The 22,129-nt window shown below is 35.7% G+C and overlaps 1 protein-coding gene across 2 annotated transcripts; it reads left to right on the plus strand.

The window, feature by feature from the left end:
- The first annotated feature begins 413 nt into the window (after nt 1-413).
- LOC114178672 (E3 ubiquitin-protein ligase UPL1-like) lies at nt 414-16,625 on the plus strand. Of its 2 annotated transcripts, none has more exons than XM_028064712.1 (15): nt 414-637; nt 2,782-2,877; nt 2,969-3,175; nt 3,353-11,254; nt 11,348-11,659; nt 11,867-12,068; nt 12,175-12,748; nt 12,922-14,050; nt 14,230-14,376; nt 14,825-14,905; nt 15,093-15,318; nt 15,406-15,545; nt 15,751-15,857; nt 15,949-16,116; nt 16,230-16,625. In XM_028064712.1, the coding sequence occupies exons 1-14, from the start codon at nt 605-607 to the stop codon at nt 16,049-16,051; spliced, it is 11,259 nt and encodes a 3,752-aa protein (XP_027920513.1). In that variant the 5' UTR covers nt 414-604; the 3' UTR covers nt 16,052-16,116; nt 16,230-16,625. The 2 variants fall into 2 exon arrangements, with proteins under 2 accessions (XP_027920513.1, XP_027920514.1); XM_028064713.1 differs by having other exon boundaries at nt 3,356-11,254.
- The last annotated feature ends 5,504 nt before the right edge of the window (nt 16,626-22,129 follow it).

Below are 22,129 nucleotides of genomic sequence, written 5' to 3' on the forward strand. Positions count from 1 at the left end.
GGATAAACAAATTTTGGTAATTGAAATTTATAATAATGCTTTGCATAAAAGAAAACCTTGCCGTTTTTTTTTTCTCTTCCGGATATATTCCATTTCTGGAAGATTAAAAAAAGAACAGTTTTTTAATATCCAGTGTAGAGGAGATATTAAAAAAGAGAAGAAAGGAATCCACCAGAAAAGAAAAAAAATATAATTAGAGATGGAACATATTTTTAACAAAATATTATGTAATCAGCAAATGTTTTCCCATTTTACCTTTTCAATCTTCATCTCATAATAATATCTAATCTAATAATATAATAATAGTTATTTATTTAATAATAAGGTGGTGCTATTTATCATATTAAATTTAATTTAATTTATGATAGTCTTGTTGTGAATATATAGAAGGGTATTGGAATTGTAAACCACGTTATTGTGTGCAGCTTCTTCTCTCAGTTGGGTTTCTCGCTTCCTCTAATCTTCTCCTTCTCTCTCTCCTCACTTTCACTTCAATTTTCTCATTCCTTTCCAGAATTAGGATCAATTCTCGATTGTTGGTCGGGGATTGATCAACTCGCACAATCTATTTTATTTTCTTCCCTGCGATGCTCTTAGTTCCAAGATGAAGTTGAAGAGGAAAAGGGCACTTGAAGTGGTTAGTTTTTGGTTTCCTTTTTTTTCTCTTTCTTTTGTGATTGTTCATTTATACGCCGATTCTTCTGTTTATTGATCAATTTTGCGATTTTAGGTTCTTCTCCTTCATTCAGTCTTTTTGTTGTTGGGGTTTATGGGGTATTTTTAATTCTTTTTAATCTTTTTGGGTTGTTCTTTTTAATTTCTGGGTTGCAACTATTTTATATTATTTCCATTTTTCCCTATCCCGTTTTTGATGAGTTTTCACTGATGCGTGTGCAAATTGTTATATTCGATTTTATTCGGTTGATTGATGGGGAGTTTTGATGTTTACTGTTGTTGGTGTTGGCAAACAAGGATTCTTCTGAGATGAATTTTACCCTTTTTCAGTTCAGTTGGCCGTCTTATTGTTGAGTACTTATAGGAGCCTTAATGACTTATTCTTTCACGTTATGTATGATCTAACTTTACTTGATCAAGTTTAGCGGAAGATTTTTTTCTCCTCATAGGAGATACTATGATTTTTATTTTAGAAATTCTTAAGTGCAGGGAAAAAAAAAGTGATCGATACTGATACTATGAAAATATGGTGACTCTTTCTTTGGTCTGAATTGCATGTTTCTTATTTTGCATGGGTTCTTTAAAATTTGCTATTGTTGTATTTTGCATTGAAATTAAAGGGGTAATTGACTTGAAAATCAGGGAATAGCATAGCATGAAATATGTTTGTTGTCATTTTGTTTATTAGCTATCCTGGATAAAATGCAACCTTTCTGTTTATTGATGGGAGACTTTGATGTTTACTGTTGGTGGTGGGAAGCAAGGATTTTCTGAGATGAATTTTACCATTTTTCAGTTACGGGGGCTGTCATATTGTTGGGTACTTATTAGAGCCTTGATGACTTATCCTTTCACGTTATGTATGATCTAACTTTAGTTGATCAAGTTTAGCGGAAGATTTTTTCTCCTCGTAGGAGATACTATGATTTTTATTTTAGAAATTCTTAAGTAAAGAAAAAAAGTGATCATACTGTGTCAACTGATGGCTTGAGCGTAAGCTAAGGTTCTGGTTGTAAGAATTGATGAACCAACAAATGGCCACAATCATGTAGGCATGTTGCATTTGTAACATGTACTATGATTTTCAAAGATTAATAAATGTTTTAGTTTCTGATTTTGACTTGGTTGTAGTTTGATTAGTTCCTGATTCTAATGTCCTAATATAGGATGTGTATTTTCTTATCTTTTTCTTCTTCCATCAATATCAAGTCCCTGTTTCACAATTCTAAAGCATCACGCCTATAGATTTTCTTGTTAGAACTTTTATATATTACACATGTATCTTTTAATAGATTGATACTTTATTTTTTCGTAAGAAAAACACTTTATAATATGTTACAAATATATATATATATATATATATATATATATATATATTGTTTTTCTGAATATTAAACGAAATTGTCTTCAGAAGGAAAGTAATCCTGTTGCTGTAGACAAGTCTATTTATAGATATAGTATTTTCCATACTTCTATGGACTTGGAAATCATAATTTGCTTAAATAGGATTGGAGATGACAATTTTGAAGACGCAAGATGTGATGTTATTACTTTTAAAGCTTCTGATTATATTTTCTCAATATTTTGGTCTTGATGGATGCCAATGCCTTTGTTCAATTGATTCAGCTACCCAAACTAATGGGTTATTAATTGTTGTTTGTGTGCTTTTATTGTTTTATTTTAGTTCATTTTAGCTATATTGACTAAATTCATATTGTCGATGCAATACCAGTAAATTCAGTCTCATACTTTGATGAGAGGTTTCCTTTGAGAACTAGAATAGTGCGTTCCACAAGGTTTCTTTAAGTAACTTTGCAGTTTTTGCAATCGGTAAAGTATTTTTTGATGGGTCTTGTTACAATTTCTATTTATCAGCTGGAAATCAGTTTCAATGTTTAATATGCAATCTTATGTTTTTAATTAATTGCCTCTGTACTATTTGATCTTTAACATGGTTATGAGTTTAGTTGTGTACTGTGTGCTCTTTTATTATCTTAGTTATATATTTTTTTTAGTAGTTGATCATTTTAATTTCAGTATGTGATGGTCATATTGATAAATCAATTAAAGGAGTGTATGAATTACCTTTTTGTTGACTGGTTTCAGCCTCCCAAAATTAGATGTTTCATTGATCGTGTTACTTCAGTTCCACTTGAGAAGATAGAAGAACCTCTGAAGGGTTTTGTTTGGGAGTTTGATAAGGTAACTTTATGGCTTTGTCTTAGGCAGACGCAGATCATTTACATTTGTTTTGACGTGCTTGATTCATTGCTATTTTTTTTTTCGTGTACAGGGAGATTTTCATCACTGGGTTGACCTTTTTAACCATTTTGATTCATACTTTGAGAAGTACATAAAACCAAGGAAGGATTTGCTGATTGATGATGATTTTCTTAATTTAGATCCTCCATTCCCTAGAGAAGCCATTCTTCAAATTCTTCGTGTCATCAGAACAATTTTGGATAATTGCACAAACAAACATTTCTATAGTTCGTATGAGGTATGGCATCTTCCCTTAAGTAATAATTTTCGGCTTCCAAACAATGAGACCTAAGATAAGCTTATTGATTTTGTGTGTTCCCTTTTTTTATCAGTGACCTGTTTTATGTATTTTATTTTGAAATATGACTTTCATACCTCTAGCACTGATGCTGCATGTGTTTCTGTGTGTCTACAGCAGCATCTCTCTGCATTGCTTGCATCTACTGATCCAGATGTGGTTGAGGCTAGCCTAGACACTTTGGCTACCTTTTTGAAGAAAACAGTTGGAAAGTACTCCATAAGAGATACTTCCTTGAATTCAAAATTGTATGCTCTTGCCCAAGGATGGGGTGGAAAGGAGGAAGGACTTGGATTGATTGCATCTGCTGTACCTGATGGTTGCGACCATATTGCTTTTGAATTGGGTTGTACCCTTCATTTTGAATTTTATGCTGTAAATGAGCCAGAAAATGACATAAAAGTGGCTGAACCCTTGGTCCAAGGCTTGCAAATTATACACTTAAGTGGTATTGACAAACGTGTGGAAACTGATCTTGAGCTTTTGCACAAGTTAGTTACGGAATATAAGGTGCCTCTCAGTTTAAGATTTTCTTTATTGTCAAGACTACGTTTTGCTAGGGCTTTTGGTTCTTTGGCTTCTAGACAGCAATATACATGCATTCGCTTGTATGCCTTCATAGTACTAATTCAAGCATGTGCTGATGCCGATGACCTGGTTTCGTTCTTCAATGCTGAGCCTGGATTTATCAATGAATTAGTATCATTACTGAGCTATGAAGATGCAGTTTTGGAAAAAATTCGGATTTTATGTTTGCATGCATTAGCTGCTCTTTGCCAAGATCGTTCCCGTCAGCAGTCAGTACAGACTGCAGTTACATCTGGTGGGCATCGTGGCATTTTATCTAGCCTGATGCAAAAAGCCATTGATTCTGTTACCAGTGATACCTCAAAATGGTCAGTTCATTTTGCTGAGGCTCTTTTATCTCTTGTCACTGTGTTGGTTTCAACATCATCAGGGTGCTCTGCCATGCGTGAAGCAGGATTTATTCCTACTCTCCTACCCCTCCTTAAAGATACGAATCCACAGCATTTGCATTTGGTTGAAAAGGCTGTGCGCATTTTAGAGGCTTTTATGGATTACAGTAATCCGGCTGCTGCTCTATTCAGAGATTTGGGAGGTTTGGATGATACCATCTCTCGCTTAAAGATTGAAGTCTCATATGTAGAAAATGGTGGAAAACAGCCAGAAGAAAAATCTGAGTCTAGTGCAAGAAGTGTAAATATGGCTAGAAGTTCTTCAACTGGGCTGGATGATTTGCAGAAACCATTGTATTCTGAACCATTAATTTCATATCACCGTAGGTTGCTAATGAAAGCTTTATTGCGTGCTATATCCTTGGGAACTTATGCCCCTGGAAATACTGCTCGTATCTATGGATCTGAAGAGAATGTTCTGCCTCATTGCTTATGCATAATTTTTAGAAGGGCAAAAGATTTTGGTGGTGGAGTTTTCTCTCTTGCAGCTACTGTTATGAGTGACTTAATACAAAAGGACCCTACTTGTTATCCGGTTTTGGATGCAGCTGGTCTTCCATCTGCCTTCTTGGATGCTATAATGGATGATGTTCTCAACTCTTCAGAAGCCATTACTTGCATTCCCCAGTGTTTGGATGCCTTGTGCTTAAATAGTAATGGCCTGCAGGCTGTGAAAGATAGGAACTCTTTGAGGTGTTTTGTGAAAGTGTTTACTTCTAAAACATATTTGCGTGCTCTGGCTGGGGACACACCAGCATCTTTGTCTAGTGGATTGGATGAATTAATGCGCCATGCTTCTTCATTGCGTGGGCCTGGAGTTGAAATGTTAGTTGAAATTCTGGAAACTATCTCAAAAATTGGTTCTGTGGTGGAATCCTCATCCTCGAGTTCTGATCCAAGCTCTTCATCATTGGTTCCAATGGAAATGGATGGTGAGGACAAGAATGTGATCTTAGCTAATAATGAGTCTTCAAAGGCTGATGACACAGAGCACATTTCTGAGCCATCTCCTGATGTGTCAATAGTGAATGTGGAGTCGTTTCTTCCAGATTGCGTTAACAATATTGCTCGTCTACTTGAGACAATTCTTCAGAATGCTGATACATGTCGTATATTTGTTGAGAAAAAAGGAATTGAAGCTATTCTCCAGTTAGTTACATTACCTTTGATGCCAGCTTCTGTTTCTGTTGGGCACAGCATATCTGTTGCCTTTAAAAATTTCTCACCGCAGCATTATGTTTCTCTTGCTCGGGCCGTTTGCTCTTTCTTGAGGGAACATCTAAAGTCTACTAATGAGCTTTTAGATTTGGTGGGAGGGACCCAACTTGCTCTAGTGGAATCTGCAAAGCAGACAAAGGTGTTGAAATATCTTGCTAGTCTTGAAGCTGTCTTAACTCTTTCTGTATTTTTGTTGAAGGGAACAAGCACTGTTGTCTCTGAACTAAGCACTTCAGATGCCGATGTGTTGAAAGATCTTGGGAAAACTTACAAGGAAATAATTTGGCAAATATCATTGTGCAATGATTCTAAGGCGGAGGAAAAGAAGAATGCTGATCAAGAGCCTGAGGTTTCACAGGTACCTCCATCTACGACAATTGAAAGAGAGAGTGATGATGATTCAAATATCCAGACTGTAAGATACACAAACCCAGTTTTTGCTAGGAATGGTTCACATTCACTGTGGAGTGGGGAACGGGAATTCCTTTCTGTTGTTCGCGCTGGAGAAAGTTTGCATCGCCGAAGTCGGCACGGAATATCCCGCATAAGAGGTGGAAGAGCTGGTCGTCATTTGGAAGCTTTAAACATTGATTCAGAAACACCTCCTAGTGCACTGGAAGCACCTTCATCCCAAGATCTGAAAAAGAAAAGCCCCGATGTTATTGTTTCAGAGATTCTTAACAAATTGGCATCAACTTTGCGCTCTTTCTTCACTGCCCTTGTGAAGGGATTCACTTCACCAAATCGTCGCAGAGCTGATTCTGGGTCACTCAGTTCAGCTTCAAAGACTCTTGGAGCTGTTTTAGCTACAAATTTTCTCGAGGCTCTTAGTTTTTCTGGGCATTCTACTTATGCTTCTGGACTTGAAATGTCACTTTCTGTAAAATGTAGATATCTTGGGAAGGTTGTGGATGATATGGTTGCTCTGACATTTGACAGCAGGCGCCGGAGTTGTTATACTGCAATGGTTAATAATTTTTATGTCCATGGAACTTTTAAAGAGCTCCTCACAACATTTGAAGCTACTAGTCAGTTGCTATGGACACTCCCGTGTTCTCTTCCTTCATCAGACATTGATGTTGGGAAAAAAGGGGAAGGAGGTAAATTGTCCCATAATACATGGCTACTTGATACATTGCAAAGCTACTGTCGTTTGCTTGAGTATTTTGTAAATTCTTCTCTTCTTTTGTCCCCAACCTCGGCATCTCAGGCAGAGCTTCTTGTTCAGCCAGTTGCAGTTGGTCTCTCAATTGGACTCTTTCCAGTTCCTCGAGACCCAGAAGTTTTTGTACGTATGTTGCAATCTCAGGTTCTGGATGTAATTCTACCAGTCTGGAATCATCCCATGTTTTGTAGCTGTAGTCCTGGTTTCGTTGCATCTATTATTTCACTTGTTACACATGTATACTCCGGTGTTGGAGATGTCAAGCGAAGTCGTAGTACCATTGTGGGAAGTACAAACCAACGATTCATGCCCCCTCCACCTGATGAGGCAACCATTGCCACTATTGTTGAGATGGGTTTTTCAAGGGCAAGGGCTGAGGAAGCGTTGAGAAGAGTTGAAACAAACAGCGTTGAAATGGCCATGGAGTGGCTGTTTAGTCATGCTGATGATCCTGTCCAGGAGGATGATGAACTTGCTCGGGCACTTGCTCTGTCCCTAGGAAATAGTTCTGAATCTACTAAAGCTGAGAGTGCTGAGAAGACTATAGACGTGCTAACTGAAGAGGGGCATGTAAAGAAACCTCCGGTTGATGATATACTTGCTGCATCTGTCAAGTTGTTTCAGACTAGTGATTCAGTGTCATTTCAGTTGACAGATTTGCTTGTGACACTTTGCAGTCAGAACAAAGGTGATGATCGTCCAAAGGTAATATCTTATCTTATGCAGCAGTTAAAACTTTGTCCATTGGATTTTTCCCAGGATAATTGTGCATTGAGTGTGTTAGCACATATCTTAGCACTTCTTCTTTTTGAGGATGTAAGTACTCGGGAAATTGCTGCCCAGAATGGCATTATATCTACCATTATAGATATCTTGACTAACTTCAAAGGCAGACAAGAGTTGGGGAAAGAACTACCAGTTCCTAAATGCATTAGTGCTTTACTACTTATATTGGATCAAATGGTGCAGTCAAGACCAAAAGTTGAAAATGTGGAAGGAACTCAAACTGGTTCCCTACCTGATTCTTCAGTGGAGCATGGTTCTCTGCAATTTTCTGATACAGTTTTACCAAAGGAAAAAAATTCAAATGGGAATGAGAAAGAACCTTCAATGGCTTTTGAGAGTATACTGGGAAAATCTACTGGATTTGCAACTGTTGAAGAGAGTCATAAATTGCTGGATGTTGCATGTGATTTGATAAAACAGCATGTTCCTGCTGTAGTCATGCAGGCAGTTCTGCAATTATGTGCTAGGTTAACAAAAACACATGCTTTAGCTTTGCAGTTTCTTGAAAATGGAGGTCTGGCTGCTCTTTTTAATCTTCCGAGGATTTGCTTTTTCCCTGGGTATGACTCTGTTGTGTCAGCTATAGTCCGACACCTCCTTGAAGATCCTCAAACACTGCAGACAGCCATGGAGTTGGAGATACGACAAACTTTAAGTGGAAATCGCCATTCGGGACGTGTTTCTCCTCGATCTTTTTTGACCTCATTGGCACCAGTTATCTCTAGGGATCCTAACGTTTTCATGAAAGCTGCAGCAGCAGTTTGTCAGTTAGAAACATCAGGGGGAAGGACTGTTGTTGTTTTGTCAAAGGAGAAAGAGAAAGAAAAGTCAAAGTCATCTAGTATTGAGGTCGGGTTATCTTCCAATGAATGTGTCCGGATATCTGAAAGCAAGTCTCATGATGGATCAGGGAAATGTTTGAAAAGCCACAAAAAGGTTCCTGTTAATCTCACTCAAGTAATTGATCAGCTTCTTGAGATTGTGCTTAAGTACCCACCTTTGAAAGGTCAGGAAGAATCTGAGCGTGACTCAACATTCATGGATATAGATGAACCTGCCATGAAGGTGAAGGGCAAGTCTAAGGTTGATGAGGCTGGGTCATTAGAGCCCGAGTCTGAAAGGTCTACAGGACTAGTGAAGGTGACTTTTGTTCTCAAGTTACTGAGTGACATTCTTCTGATGTACGGGCATGCAGTTGGTGTTATACTTAGACGTGATTCTGAAATGTGTCAATTCCGTGGATCTAATCAACCATCTGGACATAGTGGTATTATCCACCACATATTACATCGGTTGTTACCGCTCTCTGTTGATAAATCTGCAGGACCTGATGATTGGAGAGGTAAGTTATCTGAAAAGGCTTCATGGTTCTTGGTAGTTTTGTGTGGTCGATCTGGTGAAGGGCGTAAACGAGTGACAAATGAACTTGTTAAAGAATTGGTGTCCTTTTCAAATTTCGAGAGCCATTCCATGAGAAGCAGCTTATTGCCAGATAAGAGGTTATTCACTTTTGTTGATCTAGTGTATTCTATCTTGTCAAAAAATTCGTCATCTGGTAGCTTACCTGGTTCTGGATATTCACCTGATATTGCAAAGAGCATGATAGATGGGGGAATTATTCAGTGTCTTACTAGTATTCTACAAGTGGTTGATCTGGATCATCCTGATGCACCCAAAATTGTGAATCTTATACTCAAAGGTTTAGAAGGTCTTACAAGAGCTGCTAATGCAAGTGAGCAAATATTTAAATCTGATGGGACTGAAAAGAAAAGATCTACTGGTTTAAATGACAGATCTGATGATCAAATAACAGCACCATCTGCAACTGAAGCAGTGGCCCATGATCAAAATGTGGGCAGCCAAGAAGCAATAATAGATACAATGGATAATGCACATGATCAAGGAACTTCTCAAGGTGATGATTGTGCTGATAATCCAAATCAGTCAGTGGAGCAGGATATGAGAGTCGAAGAAGATGGGACATTGTCTCAAAACCCACCAATGGAACTTGGAATGGACTTCATGCGTGAAGAGATGGGAGAGGGTGGTGTCTTGCACAACCCAGATCAAATTGAGATGACTTTTCATGTTGAAAATAGGGCTGATGATGATATGGGTGATGAAGATGATGATATGGGTGATGATGGTGATGAGGATGAAGATGATGATGATGGAGAGGATGAAGACGAGGACATTGCTGAAGATGGTGGGGGCATGATGTCCTTGGCAGATACTGATGTGGAGGATCATGATGATGTTGGCTTTGGAGATGACTATAATGATGAGATGATTGATGAAGATGATGATGATTTTCATGAGAATCGTGTCATTGAGGTAAGGTGGAGGGAAGCTCTTGATGGCTTGGATCACTTGCAGATACTTGGACAACCTGGATTTATAGATGTGGCTGCTGAGCCTTTTGAAGGTGTTAATGTGGATGACCTATTTCGTCTTCAGAGTTTTGAGCGTCGTCGTCAAACTGGTAGGTCTTCATTTGAGAGACCTGCTACTGAAGTGAATGGTTTTCAACATCCTCTCCTTGTTAGACCACCGCCATCTGGTGATTTTGTCTCAATGTGGTCGTCTGCTGGTAATTCTACATCCCGAGATTCAGAAGCCATGTCATCTGGGAATCTTGACGTGGCTCATTTCTACATGTTTGATGCACCAATTCTTCCATATGATCATGTGCCAAGTAGTCTGTTTGGTGACCGTTTGGGAGGTGCAGCACCTCCTCCTTTGACAGACTATTCTGTCGGTATGGGCTCATTGCACCTACCTGGAAGAAGAGTGTTAGGTAATGGTAGATGGACTGATGATGGTCAGCCACAAGGAAGTGCTCAAGCGGCATCCATTGCGCAAGCAGTAGAGGAACAATTCCTAGCCCAATTGAACAGTATAGCTCCTGCAAGCAGTCCTGTTGAGCCACAGTTACAAAATTCTGGAGAACAAGAGAATAGGTCTGATACTCTTGCATCTCATGATGGTCCAATATTAACTGCAGGAACTGACTCTACGTGTCAGCAGATTGAAAGTCAGGAGCAAGAAAATGGTAATGGTGAAGAAATTAATGTTGACTCAGTTGCTAGAGATACTGGTGAAGACCTGCCAGCTAATGAGCCTATGTCAGTTCAACCAGTTTCATTGAACATCATGCCAAATGATATTGATTGCACAGTAATTGAAGGAAATGCTACTCCTGATGAGAATGTGGAAATATTTGTTAACTCGTCTGTTAATTCTAATGCTGCTATACAATGTGAAAGGGCTGCTGATGTACCGACTAGCATCCAGGATGTACCAGTTGAATCCATGGAATGCAATGGATCATCAACTGCTGATGGGCAGCATATTAATCATGACTTAGGCGGCTGTGGTTTTGAAACTCCTAATTCAGGTGATTGCCATGCTGCATCAATTTATGCTAGTGCTGATGTTGATATGGGCGGTACTGACACTGAAGGAAATCAGTCAGAGCAACCAGCTGTTTCTGAAGACAGGAGGGATGAGTTGTTATCAGCTCAGAACACAGAGGTTGCTCCAGATGCTTCTCAGGCTGATCAAGTTAGTGCAAATAATGAAGCTTCTGGTGCTAATACAATTGACCCTACCTTTTTGGAGGCTCTGCCTGAAGATTTAAGGGCAGAAGTTCTAGCAAACCAACAAGCTCAGTCTGTTCAACCACCAGCCTATGCGCCACCTTCTGCCGAAGATATTGATCCTGAGTTTTTAGCTGCTCTTCCTCCTGATATTCAAGCAGAGGTGTTGGCCCAACAAAGAGCTCAAAGGGTAGCCCAGCAGGCTGAAGGACAGCCAGTTGACATGGATAATGCTTCTATAATTGCCACTTTTCCTGCTGATTTGCGTGAAGAGGTTTAAATCTTAATTTTTTGTTGTGTAATTGTTGAGGAAGTTCTATTTTTGTGAAATATGACATGATGATTATCCTTGTATTTTCTGTCATAGGTTCTTTTGACTTCTTCTGAGGCTGTTTTGTCAGCCCTGCCATCTCCGTTGCTTGCAGAAGCTCAGATATTGAGGGATCGAGCAATGAGTCATTACCAAGCTCGCAGCCTTTTTGGGAGCAGCCACAGGCTTAACAATAGAAGAAACGGTCTTGGATTTGACAGGCGGCCTGTGATGGATCGGGGTGTTGGAGTTACGATAGGGAGGAGATCTGCCCTTACGGATAGCTTAAAGGTAAAGGAGATTGAAGGTGAGCCACTACTTGATGCAACTGCACTCAAAGCTTTGATCCGGCTTCTGCGACTTTCACAGGTAACTTGGATCTCTTCCTGGTGGTAGTCTTACCTCATTTTGAATATGAAAATGCTTTATTTTTATTCCAAATGCTGTGCCTACTGTTTATTCTGTTGATGTTTATTACAAGATTCAGTATGTGTGATCAGACATATAGGTTGTAGTTTGGATGTCTGTATCTGTGATTTCAATAAATTTTAACATTTTTTTCTATCTTCTTCTCAGCCCCTTGGAAAGGGACTTCTGCAGAGGCTCTTGTTAAACTTATGTGCGCATAGTGTTACAATGGCCACGCTTATTTATCTTTTGCTTGACATGATTGAACCTGAAGCTGAAGGCTCTGTAAGTAGATCAGCAACACTAAATTCCCAGAGGCTTTTTGGTTGTCACTCAAACACAGTTTATGGTCAATCTCAATTGTTGGATGGTAACATTTATACTTTGTTTGGGATAGAATCATTATGTGCTTATTTCAATATTATAGTTTATTGCTCACTGAATCACTGATCACTCCCATCATGCCTTCATTCTAGGTCTTCCTCCTCTTGTGTTCCGCCGAATTCTTGAAATTCTGACTTATTTGGCAACAAATCATTCTGCTGTTGCAAAAATGTTGTTTCATTTTGATCAATCAATTATTCCTGATTCTTCACGTCCAGTTAATGTGCATACAAATGAGAAAGGGAAAGAGAAGGTTATTGAAGGGGGCCCTTCACTAAATCCCTCTAGATCTCAGACTGGGGTTATTCCTCTTGTTCTCTTTCTGAGGCTCTTGAGTCGACCCCTGTTTTTACGCAGCAATGCTCATCTTGAGCAGGTAATGGGCCTGATTCAAGTTATAGTTGATACTGCAGCTTCAAGATTAGAAAGTCAATCACAGTCTGAGAAAGAAATGGCAGATACCCAAAAATTGTCAGCCAGTGAAGTCCCAAGTAATACTGAGAAGGATGCTGCTTTAGTGGAGCCAGACTCTAATCAACAAGATAAGCGTGCAGATATGCATGTATGCCATTCTGAAGGGAAGAAGAGTACAGATATGTACAATATCTTTTTGCAGTTGCCACAATCTGATTTGCGGAATTTGTGCAGTCTTCTTGGTCGTGAAGGGTGCTACTCTTAACCTTTTCAAATTTATACTTTCATTTTTTTGAACTATGCTATTCAGAATAGATGACTTTGAATACTGTCTTTGTGCTGTCTCACCTGTTAATTCTCATTTCCATCTCCATATTTTTATGAAGTTGTGATGAATAAAAGTGACTAATTCGACATTATTTTAGGCTCTCGGATAAAATGTATATGCTTGCTGGTGAAGTGCTGAAGAAGTTGGCTTTCATTGTTCCATCCCATAGGAAGTTTTTTACTTTAGAGCTTTCAGAATCAGCTCATGCTTTGACAGGCTCAGCCATTAGCGAGCTTGTCACCTTACAGAAAACAAATATGCTTGGTTTGAGTGCTGGTTCTATGGCCGGTGCAGCCATTCTACGTGTTTTGCAAGCTCTTAGTTCTCTCACTTCACTTAGTACTGTGGGTGAGATGGATATGGATAATGGTGTGGATCAACATGATGATCAAGCAACTATTTGGAATTTAAATACTGCTCTTGAGCCATTGTGGCAAGAACTTAGTAATTGTATAAGTGCTGCTGAGATGCAGCTTGGACAGAGCTCTTTCTCTCCTAGCATGTCAAACATAAATGTTGCTGAGAATTTGCAAGGTTCTTCTACTTCACCACCTCTTCCTCCTGGGACACAAAGATTATTGCCTTTTATCGAGGCTTTCTTTGTTTTGTGTGAAAAGCTACAAGCAAATGAATCATTTATGCAGCAAGACCATGGAAATGTGACTGCTAGAGAAGTCAAGGAATCTGCTGGTTGTTCAGCTTCAACAAGCGTAAAAGGTGGAGACTCACAGCGAAAGCTGGATGGGGCTATCACTTTCACAAGGTTTGCTGAGAAGCATCGCCGGCTTTCAAATGCTTTCATTAGGCAGAACCCAGGTTTGTTGGAGAAATCACTTTCTATGATGCTCAAGGCACCAAGGTTGATTGACTTTGATAACAAGAGAGCCTATTTCCGCTCAAGAATAAGGCAACAACATGACCAGCACTTGTCTGGGCCATTGCGAATAAGTGTAAGGCGGGCTTATATTTTGGAGGACTCTTATAATCAATTAAGGATGCGTCCTACTCAAGATCTAAAGGGGCGGTTAAATGTTCAATTTCAAGGTGAAGAAGGTATTGATGCAGGTGGTCTCACCCGAGAATGGTATCAGCTGCTATCAAGGGTCATATTTGACAAAGGTGCTTTACTTTTCACAACAGTGGGTAACAACGCAACTTTCCAACCAAACCCGAATTCAGTATATCAAACCGAACATCTCTCATATTTCAAGTTTGTGGGCCGAGTGGTATGTTTCGCAAAAGGTTTTTTATGTGGTTTCATGATAATAGAGAACCCCGCCTCCCCTCAATCTCTTTTATTTTTCTGGGTGATATATGGTTAAAGCTGCCTGTGATACCAATATTAAACTTAGGTTAACAGTTGAGTGGTTTTGAATATTTGACAGTTGTCTGATCTTACATGCAGGTGGGAAAGGCTTTGTTTGATGGGCAACTGCTAGATGTTTACTTTACTCGATCTTTCTATAAGCATATACTGGGTGTTAAGGTTACATACCATGATATTGAAGCGGTTGATCCTGATTACTATAAGAATTTGAAATGGATGTTGGAGGTGAGTTTCAATTTACAATCTTTAACACTTTATTGTCTTTTTTCTTAGACACATACACACTTATGGGCCAGGTCATCTAGGAGTGTCATTGGGTACGATAAGACTGGTTGTGGGTGTTGAGGGAAAGAGGTCTCAGCCTCATCATAGAGGTAAGTGAGATGGATAATGTTGGCAGTAAGATGGATAGAGTGACTTGGGGGAGGTGCGTGTGTTTTGGCAAGTTATTTATAAAATTGTGACTTTAGAAATTGTTAATTTAGCTAGGTTGGAGGGTAATCACTGGATATAGTTGGATAGGATACAAACATAGATGACTTGGTATTTTAAGCCGCCATTTCAATCTGTAATAAGCTTTGCGGAACATGCCTATTTCAGTCCATTTTGGTTCATGACATACTTGTTTTCTGTATGCATTTTGTTTAATTTTATTTTTGTATCTTCACAACAGAATGATGTGAGTGATGTTCCTGATCTGACATTTAGCATGGATGCCGATGAGGAAAAACATATTCTTTATGAGAAGAATGAGGTAAATGAGCATTTTATTTTGGCTTATCGTGTGTTGCCTGCGTACTAGGTTAAAAAGAAAAATAGATTTGTTGCATTTAATCTTTGGGCTTTAATTTGACTCTTTCTTTTTTCAATTTCTGTATATTAACTCTAGATAAATTCTCCTTACCATTTTTCTTTTGGTCTCTCACGAAATTCTGAAATAGGTCACCGATTATGAGCTTAAACCTGGAGGAAGGAACATAAGAGTCACAGAAGAAACAAAGCACGAGTACGTTGATCTAGTTGCTGACCATCTTTTGACAAATGCCATACGTCCTCAAATCAATTCCTTCCTGGAAGGTTTTAATGAATTAGTACCACGAGAACTTATATCCATATTTAATGACAAAGAGCTTGAGCTTCTCATAAGTGGTCTCCCAGAAATTGATTGTGAGTTGGTTTCATCATTTTTTTTAAATTATGTACCATATTTTTAATCACCAATGAAGCACCTGAATGGTGTTATTCTCCCTACAGTGGATGACTTGAAGGCCAACACCGAGTATACTGGCTATACAGTGGCATCAAATGTTGTTCAATGGTTCTGGGAAGTGGTTAAAACTTTCAACAAAGAAGACATGGCAAGATTACTGCAATTTGTGACTGGAACATCAAAGGTGATCTAATGGAAGCATCAAATTGTCATCTTATAAATAAATATTTCTATCACATGCTAAGGTTACTCTAAACATATCTAAAAAATGTATGGTCGAAGATTATTTATTGTTGATGTTGTCGTGGTGCTTCTCATATTGTTTGTCATCTTAGGGGTATTTAATTTCCTTTAAAATACAAGTGGTAACACATGTAGCCTTTTTTCAGGTTCCGTTGGAGGGTTTTAAGGCCTTGCAGGGCATCTCTGGTCCGCAAAGGTTTCAGATTCACAAGGCGTATGGAGCTCCTGATCGTCTGCCATCAGCTCATACTTGGTGAGTAATTATTATCCATGCGTTTAGTAGAAATACAATGTCTGCATTTTGAGTTTCTGCCATCCTAATTCCGTATCAATTTCTACTTCAGCTTCAATCAACTTGACCTTCCTGAGTATACCTCTAAGGAACAACTTCAAGAACGTTTGTTACTTGCAATCCATGAGGCCAGTGAAGGGTTTGGTTTTGGTTAATCAGTATTTTGGTGACATATTTTTGCACAGCGATCCAACCATGGGCTCCAACCTGTCGTTCGGAGGTACGTACGTGTGTGTCATTTGATAAGGGAGATTTCCAATACGTATTTTATTTTATTTTTTAAAATTGTGAAAGAAGAATGATGACTCATGGTTCCGTTCTCTTTTTGATCAGAAGGAGTTTGCTCTGTTGATCTGTTGAGGGCTCTATTGCATCACAATGAGACATTTTGGTGTTGGTTGAGTTTGTTCTGATGCTCTCCAACCAAAAGTGGCTAGAATGTTTTTTTCCTTCTATAATTCTGCCATGTCTGGTTTTGGAGCTTTCTCACCGCCTTCTGTGTCTAGCTTTTGCAATCTCATCCCATCTTATTTTTTATGTAGTTTCTACGGCCAAACAGCCTTTTATAGCTCTAGAATTTACCAATAAGATTGAGTATGTACATACTCTGAAATACATAATTGATCTTTTTTTCTCCAAAAAAGAAAGTGTTTCATTCATTAGTGAACTCTGAAAGTTGGCACTTAGTTTACAAATTTAGATAAACTACATTATCTCGTTCGTGTATAACTTGCAATTCTTTTGTTAAAAAAGAAGTAATAGATACAGCTGGTATTTTCTTTTAAGAATTAAATATATTTAGTTTAATATACAAATCGTGATTTCATTGAGTTATTAATTTGTTTATCGATCCTGAGTTTTGGAAATGTTTTGTTTTAAATGTTCTAGATAATATTGAGGTACCATATAAGTTACAAACAAGCCTTTCGTAAATGTTATAATCTAAGCAACGGTTGAGACGAATTTACAATAATTCATTCTTCTTAATTGTGTTGAAATGACTGACTTATAAATTGTTTTTTATAATAATAACACACTCTAAATGGTCTCTAAAGCATTTTATCTTGTCCCTGGGAATCTTATAGTGGGGATCTTCTCACTTGAGTGGGATGTGGAGGAAACCATGACTAGTTGTGATTCCGTGATCTATTCTTGGTTCATTATCTTGTTTTGTTATGGCTTATATATTTGTCAATATTTATAACGTGTCTTTTTTTTTAATAAGCAGAATAATTATATATATATATATATATATATATATATATATATATATATATATATATATATATATATGAGACATTTGGGTGTCTCAATCCATTTAAAAGAATTTATAATTTTACATATGCAATCATTTATATGAGTTTGTATAAAGTCCATTAAAAATAATGAAAGTTCACAAAAATAAGACTTTGGCGTATACAAAATATTTGGGTAGTCTCTTAATATCGGTTTTTGTGTAACACCCACTTATATTCCCTTTAGGGGTAGTAATGCGAGCCGGCCTGACCTGTTTAGGTTCGGCTTGTATAAGGTCCGCACAACACGAGTTGGCTTGCCCCGCTCTGCACACTTTATGCGGACTGATAACATTGGCCCATCCTGCATACTCCTTAGTTCGTGGGCTCGCAAGCCAATGCAGGTCGGGTCTGCGAGCTCACTACCTTGGTCTGTCTCGCGTTTTTTTTGTGGGCCTGCGAGCCGGCCCGACGGGCCAGGTCCTAATTGTCACCCCTACTTCCTTTGCCAACTCCAATGACATGGCACGCTTATGAAATGTTAAGCATATTAAAGGATTAATCTTTGTGATACTGTCACCTAGGAGTTTCAAACAATAGTAATCAGTGTACCGATTTTAGGGGCATCAAACTATTGCAATTTGTCTAAGTTTTTGTCATCATGATTTGATAGTGCATGGTAATATTTTGAACCAAAAACAAGAGAAAAATTAGACTAGGTAACCTGAGTTAAATGAACATTTCATAATTTCCACTTAGAATAAGAAAAATTAACATTTGACATTTTATGTTTCATCTATATTTAATCATTTAATTGTGTCAAAGTAAAAATTTTTTTCTATCAACTTTTCCTTATTTAAATATAATTATATTCCTTTGATTATTCTTTGATTCAATATGTTCCATGTGATTGACATCCACGTACCTTTTCATAATTTATTTCTTTTATTATTATTCCTCAATAAAAAGTGTTGTTGGAAATGCATATTTAATTGGTTATGGTGTACAAAACTTATACCTACCATTCATTACACATATTTCAAACTTTGTTTTCTATTTTGCATGTTAGGAAAAGGTGTGATATTGGTTCCTCTTCCAGCCTGCATAAAATGCTTGCAGTATCTCCTAGTTGCAATTTTCTCCTCCTTAGATTTTCTTTGTTTCCTTTCTATTGGACAATACTTACCAAGCAAAAGATTGAACTGATGGAACTACACTTATGCTCCAAAAGATGTAATACATATTAGAGTTTTTTCCAATATTTGAATTACATAGTTTTATATATGTAGATTTAACTAAAAACATGTGTTCTCATTTTTTTATACCCACCCATCCTCACCTTTTCATTGAATTTGTGCTGGAGATATTAATTGCCTAAATACAGGTACTTATGAAAGTTTCCACTCAAACCAATTTTGTCTCCATTTTATTGTCGATTCCCAACCATTGCTAGTCCATTAACCAAACTCCCTTATTGGTTTATCCTTAATCATGCATCTTCCAAAAACTTGATCCTAGATCCTTTGTGATCAAACCATCTCCCTTTGACACATTCTCCACATATCTTGCACAAATCCTTCCACCACCTAGATGTGTAGTGTTTTCTTCTCTACCCATTTAAACCTCTCTAATAACTATATTTTGATTTTAGGATATCTTTCTACAAACCACATTCATTCATACCTAGTCTCCACTTCCATTTAGATAGTAATGCTTTATCAAACAATTCAATATTTTTTATTCCTATTCCACCTTCACTTTTGGATTTGCATAAATTTTCTCATTTTATCCAAACTATCTTTCTACCATCATGTTCCCAACTCTAGAGAAAATTTCTTTGTAGATTTTTTATAATCTTGGATACAACTAATAAGGCTTTATAAAAGAAGAGGTAATAAAGAGGCATGACAGTAATCACAAATTTTATTAAGCATATTTTTCCTGTAAATAATAAGAATCTTCCACTCCATTTGGACAATCTGTTTTTAATTTGTCAACTATTGGTTGCCAAAAAGAGAATTTTGTTGGATTTCGTCATACCTAAATATTTGAATGATACTTCCATTATATTGCGGTTGAAAGCTTGTGAGTACATTTTAAAATTATTTTTGTCCACTCCTAAACTACTAATTTTACTTTTATGAAAATTGACTCCAAGTTTTGAAGTCATCTTAAAACATTTGAGTATATTTTTAATAGCCATGATATTTTGAAACACACAAATAATGCGTCATCAACAAATTGTGGGAGGTTAACCTTAACTTTTTTATCCCCTATTTCCATCTTAGTATAACATTGTTTCCCAACAACATGCTAAACCATTCCGGATAGATTTTGCACCATTACTTATAACATGTCTATATGTTTCCAAACGACTAGTTTAGAAGATATTTTTAGAATCAAAGAAAGTCCTTTCCTAAAATTGAAATAAACTCATTCTACTATCATTCAAAGAAATATCTTATTTTAATAAGAAAATCATGAAAAGAAGATGGCTACACAAAATTGTTTATGCATGTTCTTTTATTCTATAAAATTGATGTTGTTTTCATAGAGAAAGGATGATTATTTAGGTAAGTATGAGTTAAGATAAATAAAAGTCTTGAATATCTTAAATCTTGCATTTTTGATACCTAAATTTTGGTAACAAATAAGACAATTTTGGTTTGCTTAAAGTATAAAGTATAAAGAGCAAAGAATATATGAGACATTGGGAAGCAACCTTCAAAATGATATAAATAAGTATTACAACAAATCCTGCCAGAAATATTAGATGGAAAGTTGAAAAATATGTTTATCTAGTGAATAATATAGAAATCATTATTATGTCATGAGAAGAACCAAAATCAAACACAATTAGAAAGATATAACCTAAACAATGTTTTTCGCTACATAAACCATTATTATATTCTAAATAGGATTAAATATGTTTTTAGTCCTTGAACTTTGACCCAAAATTGAGATTTGTCTTTGTTCGAAACTTCAATATATTTTGGTTCTTAAACTTTAAAAATTGATGAATATAGTATTTTTAACTCAGATATATTAATTTTTTAATGTGGCGAACGCGTTTCATGTTAGTATTGTAGTTGTTTACCGTTTGACACATTTCCAATTCAATATCTACTGGGAAATGCATTCGTCATGTTAAAAAAAGTTAATGTAATTATGTTAAGAAGATTATATTCATTCATTTTTAAAGTTTAGGGATCAAATATATTGAAGTTTCGTACAAGAACGAATTCCAATTTTTGGTAAAAGTTCAAGGACTAAAAACATATTTAATCCATCTAAATATATATAGTTAAGGGTGACAAAATGGGTTGAATTCAATAGCTCACTCGTTAATATGTTTATTGATTCAATTTAGTCTCATTTTTTTTTTCATAATAGATAAATATTGTCTCTCTCTAAAGATGAAATTAATTATTTATATAAATGTTATATTGATATTTGGTATTAAAAATGACTTACAAAATTGACCAATATTGTCTCAATTTTTTTATTGAAAATGTAATATGTTATAATGTCATTTTCAAAATAGAGTAATATGTCTCATTTTTTATTGAAAATGTAATATGTTATAACGTTATTTTCAAAATAGAGCAATATTGTCTCATATATTTGTATCGAAAATGACGTTATAATATGTTACATTTTTTCTTAATTGTTAATCCATATTTTGTTATTCATGATTTTTACCATTAAATTTTAATATAAATATTAATAATTGATTTTGTAAGTTATTTTATAATAACAAATATCAATACAATATTTATATAAATAATTAATTTCATCTTAAGAGAGACAATATTTATCTATTTTGAAAAAAAAAAGTTAAGATTAAATTGAATTAAAAGAACATAGTTGGAACTAGATTGAAATACACAAACATATATATAAGAAGTAAATTGAAATACACAAACAAATAAACTTGGTTGACAATGTCACGTGATAGTATCTTACGTAATGACACTGTGAGTGTCATGTGTCATACCAAGAATTTGATACGTGACAAAAAAATATAAAAATTGAAAAAAAAATAAAAAAAATAAAAAAACCAGAAATTAACGGAATAATTTTTTTTTCTGAAAGAACCTAATTAAAATCATTCCTATCAATTAATACTAGGCTTAAATATATATTTGGTCCCTATTTTTGTTGATTTTATTCAATTTGGTCCCTATTTTCGTTTTATGTTCAATTAGATCCTCATTTTTGTCAAATTGTGGTCAATTTGGTTCTTTTCACTAACGGTGTTTAAATAGTTAACGTTTTTGAACAGTACATGCCACATGTCAGCTCCTGGTTTTTTTTATTTGTTTTTAAAATTTTTTTAAATTTTTTTAATTTCAAAAAAATGGTCCACGTGTCAAGTCACAATTGTGCCACGTGTCAATGCTAGTGCCACGTGTCAGTTTGTGGTAGTATTATTTTTTCTGTTCAATTTAGTCCTTATATTCGTTATTTTTGTTCAATTTAGTCCCAATTTTTGTTAAAATAAATCAATTTTGTCCCTTTCAAATTGACACTAAATTTAATATCTTTGATACAAATTATATTAATATCTTTTCTAAAATTTACCTTTGAATTTATTATTTTTTAAATTCAATTATAAATTATTAAATTTAATTATAAATTGAATAAATTCTTATATTTAATTGCTAAATAGAATATAATTATTTAAAATATTATAAGAATATAATTATTAATTTTTTTTCTAATATTTATATTCTAAAATATTTTTAAAATTGATATATAAAAATATTTTATAAAAATAAACTAATATTTGTAAAATTAACATTTACATATAAAATATTTTAGATTTTAATATCTAAAATGCAATAAAAATATTAAATATTTATATTTAAATGTGAATTTTACAAATGTTAATATATATTTTTGAAATTTTAATAATTATATTTTAATAATATTTAAATAATTATATTCTATTTAACAATTAAATCTAAGAATTATATTCGATTAATAATTAAATAT

The sequence above is a fragment of the Vigna unguiculata genome, chromosome 3 (genome assembly GCF_004118075.2).
Source record: "Vigna unguiculata cultivar IT97K-499-35 chromosome 3, ASM411807v1, whole genome shotgun sequence".
Taxonomy (NCBI): domain Eukaryota; kingdom Viridiplantae; phylum Streptophyta; class Magnoliopsida; order Fabales; family Fabaceae; genus Vigna; species Vigna unguiculata.

What these genes read in the sequence shown, in the direction of transcription:
- LOC114178672 (XM_028064712.1), top strand. Translation starts at nt 605, where the DNA reads ATGAAGTTGAAGAGGAAAAGGGCACTTGAAGTG. An exon ending in GGAAAAGGGCACTTGAAGTG is followed by an intron (nt 638 to 2,781) that starts GTTAGTTTTTGG and finishes GACTGGTTTCAG; the next exon opens with CCTCCCAAAATTAGATGTTT. An exon ending in GGCTTCTGCGACTTTCACAG is followed by an intron (nt 11,660 to 11,866) that starts GTAACTTGGATC and finishes TCTTCTTCTCAG; the next exon opens with CCCCTTGGAAAGGGACTTCT.